The sequence below is a fragment of the Vipera berus genome (genome assembly GCF_964194415.1).
Source record: "Vipera berus genome assembly, chromosome: 2".
NCBI lineage: Eukaryota > Metazoa > Chordata > Lepidosauria > Squamata > Viperidae > Vipera > Vipera berus.
Genome location: NC_138203.1, coordinates 175,240,969 through 175,254,018, shown reverse-complemented (window position 1 = coordinate 175,254,018; position 13,050 = coordinate 175,240,969). Strand labels below are relative to the sequence as shown.

The following is a 13,050-nucleotide window of genomic DNA, read 5'->3' as shown; positions in this document are numbered from 1 at the left end:
TTGGATGGAAATCAGAAGACACTTAAGTCATCTAAGACATTAAGTGGTCAGTGGGCTCTCCCTTGAAGCTATTAGCACCTTTTCCCCTTGAACATCTCCCCCTTTAATAAACATTATTTGTTTCTTAGTGAGGATGAAGAGCCAAGGCCATGTTTAGCTGTTGAGAAAGTGAGGGAATTGTTTTGTAAGTGCTCCCAAATATTAAGGTTGCTGATACTTTAAAAACAACAACAACTCTCAGATCTGATCAGTTTTGAGTTAGTACAGTCTGTGCTTTGTTTTATTTTAAACTTCAGCTGACAATTTCTAAAGGCTGTCTCCTGAATGCTTTAATTGTTCTTTTAACCATTCAGTTGTGTCCGACTCCTGGCAACTTCAGAGGCAAGGGCTCTCCACACTACCCTCTTCAAGCACAGCTTCTTTCAAGTGTATTGAATTGAGTATTGGAATGAAGTCATAGAAGATTATAACAAGAAGATAGTGGGACTGGACCTCTTTTCTCTTGTGCCCATATAAGAAATATCTGAGTGGAAAGAGTTTAGTAAGCTTCAAAGATTGCATCATGGTGTCACCTTTGCTTATTTTCTTTGTGTTCCTACTAGCAACAAGATAACAAGGGCAGCATAAGTTCCCTATCTAACATTTGCTGAGGGGAGGGGGGGCCGTGGGTGCATACTAGAACAGCATTTCCCAAAAATATTCTAACCAAAGGATTGCTTACTTGATTTCCCAGGTTACTGACCAAAGAGCATCAGAAACAATGTCTTGTGGTATTCTCGGTGCTTGTGCTTGGTTGTTTTTTGCAGATGCTTCACTACCCAACTGATGATGTTACCTACTTGGGTAATGAAATATCTGCAAGAAAACAACCAAGCTCAGAGAGCACCGAGGACCCTTTTTTTCAACCCTGAAATACAAATATTTGCTTCTATCAGCACGGTGCTTTGTTTTTGATAGAATCAGTTGCCTGGTTATTGACCACAGATGTCATTAGATTTTCTCCAGCTGCTCTCTTCTGGGAGCTCTTTCTTTGCTAAAAGTATCTTTGGCAGAGGGTCCCCTTTTTGACGTTATGACCATGTCATAAGGTAATGTACCAAACTCCGTTCAGGTGTGATTATTTATATTCCCTAACTCTTTAAGTGTAAAAAAAAATTGGCAAAAGCCTCCAGACAGTTTGGCTTTCTGTAGAGACCCAAAATCCTAAGAGAGTTCAGAAGCCCATATGTTATTCTGGGGTTCATAGCAAGGTGAAGGGATGCAGATTGGTATATTTTTATTTCTCTAAAACTCTCTTCATATTGATTCAATAAAATCCTTCTTGACATTTCCCTCTTATGAGCCATTTATCTCCGAATCCTAAAATATCAAGCAAGTGGTTCCTATCTGACCGTGGGTGGCAACACAAACCAGAAACTGAAATTAATTCCCCTACCAGTTTGGTGAGTGGTCTTTGTATACATATGCCAGACTGGATGTACATGTTATCTAACTTTTAATAGAAAAAGAATTCTCTGAAAAAAAACAACAGTCCTCCTTGGAAGATGCAATCTGAAGGCTGAATTCTCATGTGTTTAGACTAAGATTTAACAGTTGTCTTAAATCAGAGGAGGGGTGGCAAGTGTATCTCCTACAGCAGCAGGTAACAAATGGGGTTCTGACAGCCTGTCTGAGCCAGGCTGTTACAGCTATTTAAGGCATTTGACTGCAATTAATCACTGTCATGACCATCAGGTTTTCTGTAGAGCTCTTCTTTGCTAAAGATTAAGGGCCTTATAAGCTTCAGTCTAGGGACGCAGTGGCTCAGTGGGTTAGGACGCTGAGCTTGTCGATCAGAAGGTCGGCAGTTTGGCGGGTCGAATCCCGAGTGCCGCGTAACAGAGTGAGTGCCTGTTACGCGACCCAGCTTCTGCCAACCTAGCAGTTCGAAAGCACGTAAAAATGCAAGTAGAAAAATAGGGACCACTACGGTGGTAAGGTAACAGCGTTCCGTGCGCCTTTGGCGTCCAGTCATGCCAGCCACATGACCACGGAGATGTCCTTGGACAAGCGCTGGCTCTTCAGCTTTGAAACGGAGATGAGCACTGGCCCCTAGAGTCAGAAACGACTAGCACGCATGTGCGGGGGGAACCTTTACCTTTAAGCTTCAGTCTACCTGCTGCTTTCTTTATTGTTCAAATTATGATGCACCTTGAATGTATTATGTGTTCCCTAAGGGCTGGCAGACGCTAAAAGCATTAGCAATGTTAGTTGACTTTTCTGCACAAATGGGAGCATCCCAAGTCATCCAGGAAAATGGAAAGAAGAATATAGACCGTAGGAAATTCTAAGTTCTCACCTGGTTTTGGTCATGCTTGCACAATGAGTCTTAAGTTTGCAAAATAAATAAATAAATAAATGAATAAATAAAATACCCCCCCCCCAAAGAAAAACTTGTTAACTTTTCATTACTGTCAAAGAGAACCTAATCACAGAACAAAGATAAAATTACTTTTGCTCTGGCATTAATATCTTATGTTAGGGGCAGGAGAAATAAGAAACCTGCAACTTCTAGAGTTCCTTTTGTCTATGATAAGGTAATCAGAATTACCGGTAGCAACAAAGTTGATCTATTGCTAAGCACATTGATTTGTGCTTTAAATTGTAAGCCGCCCTGAGTCTTCAGAGAAGGGCGGGATATAAATGGGATTAAATAAATAAATCTGTCTTCCTGTGTTGACTCCACAATAATACTTTGGTACTAGCGCTAACCTGACTTCTAGGGTTGAATGTAAAAAGTGTCATAGAACATAGACTTTACTTATGAGCAACTACTTACATGCACATGAATGAGCTGAATAGGAACCTCTATGGTAGGGTTACGGCCACAGTCAGCTTCCGTTATTACATGTAATGTATGAATAAGTCATTATCTCTAGAATTGATCGTTAGAAACACGTATTTATCCATTAGTAGTTTTTAGGTAAAAAGGAAAGAGGGGATCTCTGGTGCCCAAGGTTAGATTTGCATGTCATTCTAAGATACCAAAACAAATCCTAATCAAGGTCAAAACTAGTGAAGCTAATAAAATGCAGCCTTTAGGTTTTAACCAACCCAATTATCTATGTAGTACAGTATAAAACAGGCAAAAAAAGAAATTCACACTGAGAAAGAATTAGAGAAAGATAAGCAAGCAAATATTGCCTCATTTCCTGCAGTTGCATAAATAAAACACTGTATTATGATATTTAGGAATTTCTGCTGTAGAATAACTTTTGATTCAGTTACAAAGTCTAAACTTGGCTTATTTCTGTATTGCCAATAGGTACTGTGATTGCAGAAGTCCTCAGTTGTGTGATGTATCTTGATGAAACATTTTGATTGTGATCTTTATTTTCATGTCTGTAGGATCTCACAGATGGACAGTTTGAGGAAAATTTGAGCCTATTGAATTTGAAGGAAGGTGTGGATTACTATCATTTTAATTGATGAACATGGTTTATTGGCAAGCTTTGCACCATGAAACATACTAGAGGAGTTACAATATTATTTTAGTCAAGATTCTTTTTCTCCACAATTCTTTTCTCAAAAGTCAACTAGAGGTAGTACAACATCAAGGTAAGTGAATTGAAGGTTAGCTAATTAAGAGTCATCTCCGCAGCAGGAAGGTGGTAGATAGGGTTCTGTCTGTATGAGCATAGCCAATCTGCCTAAGAAAATTCTTTCCAGAATCAAATCCAGAAGGTGGCAATGGCAAATATTTCCAGTATTATTCCCAAGAAATCCATTTTGATGTGGCTGTAATGTTTTGACATATGGAAGACACACCTTTAGGTACTGGGAAGAATATCAGGTTTCCACGTATGCATTAAGGTGAAAATGATGGAAGAACTACACGTAAGAAGCAATTCAACATGGAGACAAATTTAACTAATGGCACCTATTTGAATTATTTTCTCTACTTATTGGTCACTGGAGTAGTCAGCCATCTTATTTTGGCAACCCACAGAACTTCTCAAAATGCTGCAGAAGAATTTTAGTTACAATATAGTAGAACAATTTTCAAATTAAACATAAAAGCTGTATGTGTGCATTGCAAAAAAGATGTTCTTCTTCAAATATATCCAGAATCTGTTTTACCATTACCTAACATCATATATTGATAACATCCAAGCCCTTGTATAATGAGTATAGTTTATGAGATGGCACCAAAGACAGACAAAATTGTTATGATCGGATTATTCTTTTTATAAAGCTTTTATAAATCAAGCTCTTTCATCTCTTCTTTTCTAGAAATTATATTGCTATTTTGTTTTCAAATTTTGTCTTCTACTTCTTATCCAATTCTATTTGTACGGTGGGCATACCTTTTTGCAATTGTGGCTTTTTGAAATTCCAGGCCTGTATTTAACCATCCCAATCTCTCTCCCACAGTCACAAAGGCTGAGATAGCCATGATTGAAAAGCTGTAGTATCCTGCCTGTGGCTGCAATTCTGATCTGCTTTGCAGTTCTACTTCATGGTCACAACCTCCTAAAGGCACAGGCCTCAGCTCATTGTATTTCCCACCCTAAATTGCTTCAGTGTCCTGCCTCCACTCCAATATGCCTTCCCTCGTGGGCTCCACTGAAGTTACCTTGTTCAACTAGTGCCCCTTTGGGAAAAGTCTAACATTGACATTGTGTTATTCCTTTTTTTAAAAGGGCCAGCTTGCTGAGAAAGGTGGGGAACATCTTAAAGAGAAATGAGGGGGAACATAGGTCTTCCTATTACCGTACAGTTTTCCACTGGTCCAAAAGCTGCCATTGCTGCTTTCAAAAGTTTCCCCCCTCCCTGCTGCTAAATGGCACAGGCTTGCCTTCCAAAACCAGACCTTTTTAGTGTGCAACACTTGACCTAGAACTTCCTTGGTTTTGATGGGAAAAGGAGATGGCTCCCCTTTTCATAGCATCAGATCCAGCTGCAATTCCCTGTCCCTGTACCTCGAGGTATGGACAATATGAAAGAATGGTTTCAACATTAGCCCCAGTCAGTGCTTTCTTTGTTGGAAACATCTATGTCTGTTTGCAGCATTTTTCAGAGCAAAATGAAGGCCTATACATTTCATATGGTAATTTAATAATCTTCACTGCCAGGAATAATTGGACTTTTCCTCATATGCAGTCTGCAATGCTCTGTGATGCCAGTAATTCATACGAAGAGATTAAAAAATTTTCCATGTCATAATATCCCGAGGCAGGTCTAAAAGATCAGCATGATATAAACAAGGTTTACTTTTAGAATATAGTTTATATCAAGAGGTTTGAAACCAGTCTCCATGATGGTCAGGAAATTAACCAGTCAAGTACTTAAGATACTCTGAGACCAGCTGTGGTAACATGAATTAACTTTTATTTATCCTTCCTCTCCATCAGATGTTTATTGTTATGAACATTCAAAAAACATTAAATGCTTGTTTTAACTACAATTAAATTCCTACAGAAGAAAAAAAATATCACATTATCTTTTACACACATTTGTTTTTCCTTACAATATTTTTTCATTTGTACAGAGACATTTGAAAAGGGAAAAATACTTATGTCAACAACTTTTAACAGAATGCTGTTTTTACTAGGGCTATGCATCGTTTGGGAAATAATTTAAAAAAGATGGTGGGTAAATATGTGAGAGCATAAACATTTTATCTTTAACCTTTAAAGTAGCCAACTCTTTCCTGGGATTGCTGCCCTCTTCCATTGCTAAGTGATTCTAAGGGCACAACTGTTTAAAAAAGTTATGCACAGTTTATACATTCATCCTGTAAACTACATTTTGAGAACAAGTCCAACATGCTCATGTTCCTACTATTTGTATCTGATTTGTAACTTGTCAAGCTTTCCAAATGCAGTTTTAATTTTGCCAATCAATGTTGCTTGCATTATTTCAGCTAGTATTTTGTTGTACATTTCTTTTACCATCAGAAATATTTCAATACATTTTAAAAAACATTGTCAACATCGAAAAAGTCAAGATATTGTATCAAGTTTGAGCAATAAATTATACATCTGTTTAGAAAGGTGACAGTTTTTCAGCTGGAATCAATGTATCAGGGTTGAAGTCCTACCCATTTTATGCTCTTCTCAAATGGCAGGAATGCCCACAGACTTCATTATACCATTTGACTGATATGTCAACTGCATAATTTATTCTCAAATGTCTTTTCTAAAGAATGAAGTTGCTACTCTTCTGCAGATAGGTTTTGAAATGGTAGATTGGGAATATTTATATAATGCGTAACTTATTTGACAAGATAACTGATTATAATAAAATTTGGAATGCTGTAATTTAATAAAGTCAAACAACAGAGAGAATATGCAAGAAACTGCAGTTATTTGAACTTTTCAACACAATTTAATTTTCAGAAAGAAACACAAAACCACCAACATATATATTAACTTTTAAAACCAAAAGATATTATTTTAGAAAAAGGAGTAAAAAAAAGTACAACTTTCAAAATTAGGTTCTCATTTTTTAGCCTTTTCTTTTTAACTTGATCAGTAAATATTTTTGTCCAAGTTGTTGAAGTTGCTTGCTCCTTTGTGTCTACGGATTCGAAGCACTGTAATTTTCAATATTAATTGATTTCCAATTATGAGCTCTGCAGGAATGAAGTGGAAAATGGGATTGATTTCATGACATTGTCAAGAGTTACATTTTAAAACAACTAAAAGTAACTCTTGCCTGGAAGATTCACAGAATATTGTAATTAATCTGTTAGTCACAGGTTCAAAATGTCGATCTACAACTAAAGTTTCCTTCAGGCACTGTCCAATCCATAGTTTAGAACAACCTATATTGACTTTCATTACCGAGTAGTGCACCCTGTTTATATTTGTGTTAATGGTTGCAGTGTATCCAACAGCACTTTGTATATTCAGAAATTCATTTAATGAATTCATTTCAAAGGGCTCAATAGTTAAAACAATCATTCTGACACTTTTCTCCATTGTTATTGAATAAGAAATGGTATTCATGAGTGCATATTTATTTTCTGGATGCAACTATACATTTCAAAAGGTGAAAAAAAATATTTCCAATGCTTTCTCTTCTTTTTTCTACAAGGAGCCACACGACCTTGTGAAATTTAAGCCTTCCTATTTTCAAATATCTCTTCTGCAGTAATGGGAAATCAAACTGCAGTGAAAATTCTTCCAACTTGAGGAGAATGAAATCTCCAGCTAGAGCATAAAGGCATACAGATGTACCTGTCACTCTTAGACCGGAAAGCCACAAAAGATTTCCAAAAGATCTTTTGATTCCAAAGACATACAGTACAGTTTCAGGACTAAATATTTATGTCCCGGTAAACCTTATCTACAAGGTTTATTTGCGTTACTACTATACTGTCATTTAGCCTGGAATGAAAAAGACAGGCAAGCTACCATATTCACAAGCCAGCAAACAGAATAATACCTGAAACTATCATTTCCAGTTCTATCTCAGAGCCCAGGTTACTTCTATTCATACTTCTGCATGAATATAGATCCCTGTGCTTATTCAAAGTCAAAACATTAACAATATCTTCCTTTAACAAGATGATTTATAAAAAAAAGCACATGCGGATATTTCTCTAAACTAACACAGATGTGAACACACAAAATCAAGAAGCAGGATAATACATTTATGGAATACCTTCATTCTCTAGTTCAACACAAAACCTGTTTGATTTTTAAAAGGATTTTTGGTAATTGCCTAAATAGTTTCATATGCTTTTTCATAACAGAGAAGGTGTAGACTAGGCTGGTATAGCAACCTTAGTCATATTCCTACCACATGCAGCATTCCCTGCTAACCGCCTGCCCTGTGGAACCAGCTGCCTGCAGAGCTTAGGACTGCCCCCGACCTCCGTTCATTCCGCCGGGACCTGAAGACCTGGCTCTTCGAGCTCTCTGGCCCAGGCTGAGAATTTTTTAATTTTTAATTTTAACTGGGTTTTTATTTTTTTCTCAGGGTTTTATTTAATCTTTTTTAATTTGTTTTAACATTTGTATTGATTTTCTTTTAAATACCCTGTAAACCGCCCTGAGTCCTTCGGGAAAGGGCGGTATATAAATCTAAATAAATAAATAAATAAATAAATAATACTGATGCATTTTAGCACATTTGGGTCATTATGTTAAAGCACAAACAAAGCTTAATTTTACTCCAAGTATATTAACATGCTTCTATACAAGCCAGTATCTCTAGTCAAGACCATCTTGAAACCATTGCATTGTGGCCAGCATCCCACCAGTACAGAATTACTTCAGCCTATTTAAGGTTTTTAAAGAACAAAATTTCCACATGGTAGAAGTTGGTTTCCAAGGATAGAAATATATGGAGAGATATAATAAATGGGATTAGTGTATTAATATCATTTAATTACGGTATATTTCTTTTCATATGCCTTATTTTTTGGCTTACTGTTTCTTAAGTCGTCTTCTGCACTTTGCATAATGTTGCTTATTTCAAAGGAAATACTGTGATAGCTATGTATATGCTGTATGTATGGTATCTAACAGGTGCTGGCAGTCCTCGACTTATGACCATAATTAAGCCTAAAATTTCTGTTGCTAAGCAACAGAACAGAAAAAAAAAAACAGTTGAGGTTTGCCCCATTTTACAACCTTTCTTGCCACAATTGTCAAGTGAATTCCTGCAGTTGTTAAGTTAGTAACACCGTTGTTAAGTGAATTTGGTTACCTCATTAACTTTGCTTCTCAGAAGGTTGCAAAAGGCGATGACATGACCTTGGGACACCGCAACTGTCATAAACACATGCCAGTTGTCAAGCATCCAAATTTTGATCATGTGACCACAGGGATGCTGCAGCGGTCTTAAGTGTGCCAAAGGTGCTTTTCAAAAGGTAATGGGACTTTCTTAATTTTTTTTTCCTTGGAAACATTTCGCTTCGCATCCACGAAGCTTTTTCAGTTTCGGTTCAGAACTGAAGAAGTTTCTTAGACGAGAAATGAAACGTTTTCAATGAAAAAAAAGCAAGAATGTCCAGTTGCCTTTTGTAAAGCACCCTCAGGAAACCATGACCATGGATGATTGAGACTCTCCACTGACATTCGGTCGTAAATGTGAAAAACAGTCATAGGTCACTTTTCCCCAGTGCTGTTGTAACTTGAAACAGTCACTAAATGAATGGTTTTAAGTTCAAGGACTACCTGTACTAAGATTATTCTGTAAAACTGACTGACATTCCGATTGCCGCATTGCAGTAAGCATATTTTTGTAACCAGCTGTACTACTTCAAATCATGCTCACTGACTAACAGCTCAACAGGAGAAATGTGGAAACTGTTCAAATAACAGAATAGGGGGGAGAGTGGTAAAATAGTTGTTTTCTATATTTCTGCATATGCATGTGTTAAACAGGTCTCGGGGTGTGTCAGCAAACTTGAGTTTTACGAAAAAATTTCCCAGAAATATTTATCAGGGCTTAATTGGTATTTTAAAACATTACCTTCACTGCCAGTTGGGGCTTGGGCACCTTCATTAAGTCACAGAGGTAATTCCGCTGCTTCCTCAGAAATGGCAAGTCTGTATCCCTGTTTGGAAAAGAAAAAAAGTATATATAAGCAACAAATTCCGTGCTAGCATCACATCCATTTTCCTCAGTGCAGAACTATTCATCTGTCAATTAATTCTGATTTCTATTGACAGTATGAAAATTGGTGTATCCATCCCAATTAGAGGGGAAAGGAAGAGGTTTTTTTTAAAAAACGAATTTCTGTTCTCTGAACCACCTGAGTAGCATTGACTGACTGTATTTAGGGCAATGCCACTTTCTAGAACATGTAGGCAGAATCAATTAGTTCCATCCCATAAGAAGAGCAAGTTTGCAAGTTCTGCTCCAAATTATAAGAGAATAAACAGGAATAAGTAAAAAAATGTGCATACAAAGAACAGACACAAATGGGTGCAGGATGCGAAGGGAGAGAAATTTCCATACCAAAACATTCAGACACAAATAATTTTGCTCTTTTTACTGCCACAATGGAATAAAAGACCCTTCTTCTTGCACTGGCACCAGGTTACAAAAGTACCCAGAGGAGTTGAAGAATAGCTATAGGTAAATATTCAAGAGTTCAAGAGCCTTGGTGGAGCAGTGGGCTAATGCCTCCTTAAGTAACACCAGCTGCCTGCAATTAGAGCAGGTTCGCATCCCACCAGGCTCAAGGTTGACTCAGCCTTCCATCCTTCCCAGGTAGGTAAAATGAGGACCCAGATTGTTGGGGGCAATAAGCTGACTGTAATAATGCCGCTTGGGTGTGTGTGTGAAAGCCCTAATAAGCAGGCATATACATAGAATGAAGGCTACTGCTAAGCTTATAAGCCGCCCTGAGTCTTCGGAGAAGGGCGGGATTATAAATGGATTTTTTTTAAAAAAATGGAGCTAAATGTAGAGTACACCCTTTGTTGGCTTACTTTACAAACTGATCCGATCAATGCCCTTATATCCTGACACCTACGTTCTATTCCACAGGCAAGAATAGCTGTGGAATAAAAAGCAGCAGAACTTATGTTTCTTTTTATGTCTCTCCCATTGCCTTCATCACTCATTTGGATCTCTGATCTTAATTTACATCAGATTTATATCCACTTGAAGCAGCAGTTTCATTCTAACAGCCAGGGAAATGATGTGAATTCTGTTTCGCTGGATATGACAATTTTGTTATTTTCTAGTCAGAGGATATAATCTGGCTGCCTCTTTTAATGATGCAATAGGTTGGGAGAAGTCCAAAGAATTTAACTCATTTTTAAAAACTATTTGGGGAGCTTCTGAAGGATTAAAGGCTCTTCAGGTTTTGTCTGGAATCCTGAGTTCACATCCCAATTTCTGAGCCAGTAAGATGGCAGGGAAGATTCTGGAACTAAACTGGATGATAAAAGATACAAAAAAGCAGTATTTTAAAATCATCTTTCACCCGCCTTATACATGGATCCAGCTCCTGGTAATTCTATACATAGAAGTGGTGCTCTGGAAATACTCACACTGATAATTACTCACACCCAGCTATGAAAGCCAGGAAGAGGTATCATCCCAAAACTTTAAAAATCTGCTTTCTGCCCTCCCACTCCCAAATCCAGGAAAAGAGACGTTAACCTCACCTACCCTCAACATTTCCATGACTTACATTCCATTTGGCCTCTGTGAGGAAAAACTACATTAAACAGCTATGGCTTCATCTATGAGAGTGTCTTATGAAATGAAATTTATTAGTCTTTGAGACATGTAGCATTTTTATTTCCTGAAGAGGGACTATGCATCCTGAGCAAGATACATGACCCTACATATCAACAGTAAAAGAAATGCCAAGACAACATAGGAAGAATCAGCTATTGCAATGTTAAACTCAGCTGCCTACTATAACAAACAAGCAAATAAATGTAATAAACAAAATAAAAGAGCTTTGTACTGAATTATATACTATACTATTGTTCAGTAAGCTGTAAGCAGCTTCTGGTATCAGCTAAATTTCAAAGTGAGGTTTACAAACAAACCCTATCTCAATTCATTGTTTCATGTTTGTGTCAGTTTTGATTTACACAAAACTTTCGCAAATCCCCAATGCATAATATGCATTGGGTATATTCTTAAATGCTATAGGGTGGAAGATAGCTGAAACTTACAAGTATATTTAAGATTAACTCACCAATTAGTGTCACTCAGAATTGTCATGGCATTTTCTAAAACGTCAGGTTCAGCAATATCACTGTAGGTTATCAGCATCTCATAAACCTGACTAGCAGTTGTTTTTCTTATCTAGAGAGCAAAAACGGAAATGGCTCAAACGAAGGTGGTTACATTTGGGGAATGAAAGAGTGGGTGAAAGAGAGAACAGTATTCAAAGCCTAAATCAAGAAAAGAACACGTTAAGACAAGGCCTAAGGTGAGTCAATTCCTTTTATTAGCCAAGAGTTTTAATGAATTTGCCCCATAATCCCTTCCCCACTGTCTATTTCCCTGAGAGGGGGAGTCTACTTCTCAAAAACACAAAAATTACTCTTCATTTTGGGCAGATACTAAAGTTGTTATACAAGTAAATGAAAATGTTATCCACAGCTTCTAATCATATGGTCACCTCCAGCATTAAAGGCAATGTCCTAAGTATCAATTACTGAAAAATACAATTGGGACAGCTTTAGGTAGCACTTGGTTGTCCACTATGGAAAAAAAAGGATTAGTTACACAGGCCTTCAGTGAGATGCTTTGGTTCTTACTGGGATGGGTGTTGTGTGTGTGTGTGTGTGTGTGTGTGTGTGTGTGTGTGTGTGTGTGAATAGTTCATAATAGCCAGACCTTTTTTGTTGTTGTTGCTGTTCATAAAACCCATACATTAGAGGATGAATTTAATGTATTCCTTGCTATCAGCATCTCACACCGTGCTCTACATATGCAGTATGGAGCCAACTAGGGCAGAAGTAACCCAATAATTGCCTCAGGTAAGTTTTCAAGGGGAAAAACACATACATTCTTTAATATATATAATTTAAAAATCTCAACCACTTCTAAAGTACTTACAACAGGAAATGGATGGCAAAGAAGGAGGAAGAGCTGAAATAGAACTTTTTTTCTCATGTCACCTGGAAATTGAATCAAGCCACAAAACCTAGAACAATAAATATATAACAATATATTTTATTACACATATGTAGAAAACACTTCGCTGTATTGTACCACTATCATAATTTTTTATGTATGAAAACAACTTTTTAAAAAAAAAAAACCTTAAATATAATGTGCTAATTACAACAGTTTAAAAATTAAAAATGGCAAGATATGTTTTTAAATCACAAAACGAAAAGTATCAAAACTGAATGACGGATAATGTTCCAAAAGAAGCTTTCTGTAAACTTTGCATACTTTTTAATCTTTTACTGCAAATGGTAAGAGGGAATCGCACGTTGAATTCAGATAAACAATCTTGAGTATAAAAAAACCACCATGTAATTAAAAAAAATCAAATTAATAGAGTTAGAAAAAAGAAAGCAGTTCTTTCGAGTAGTTTTGTGATATGGAAGAAATAAAGATTAGAAAACT

General features: G+C 36.9%; 2 protein-coding genes across 4 annotated transcripts in view; one reads left to right on the top strand and one right to left on the bottom strand.

The window, feature by feature from the left end:
* The window catches only part of B3GNTL1 (UDP-GlcNAc:betaGal beta-1,3-N-acetylglucosaminyltransferase like 1), a 161,352-nt gene that overhangs the window by 139,144 nt on the left and 9,158 nt on the right, over positions 1–13,050 (top strand). The window contains exon 12 of one of the 2 annotated variants that reach the window (XR_014025583.1): positions 3,388–3,597. Coding sequence is in view for 1 of the 2 variants with exons in the window: in XM_081320974.1 (XP_081177100.1) it covers positions 3,388–3,468 (81 nt within the window). In the remaining variant the exon portion in view is untranslated. Of the gene's footprint in view, positions 1–3,387; positions 5,122–13,050 lie in introns of those variants that run through there. The other variant, XM_081320974.1, reaches the window with a different exon arrangement.
* TBCD (tubulin folding cofactor D) overlaps positions 5,349–13,050 on the bottom strand; it is a 176,856-nt gene continuing 169,154 nt past the window's right edge. For both annotated transcript variants that reach the window (XM_081320970.1, XM_081320971.1), the window contains 4 exons: positions 12,532–12,619; positions 11,663–11,772; positions 9,469–9,553; positions 5,349–6,616 (listed from right to left, as the gene is read on the bottom strand). In XM_081320970.1, the coding sequence (XP_081177096.1) occupies positions 6,608–6,616; positions 9,469–9,553; positions 11,663–11,772; positions 12,532–12,619 (292 nt within the window). In that variant the 3' untranslated portion in view covers positions 5,349–6,607. The remainder of the gene's footprint in view (positions 6,617–9,468; positions 9,554–11,662; positions 11,773–12,531; positions 12,620–13,050) is intronic.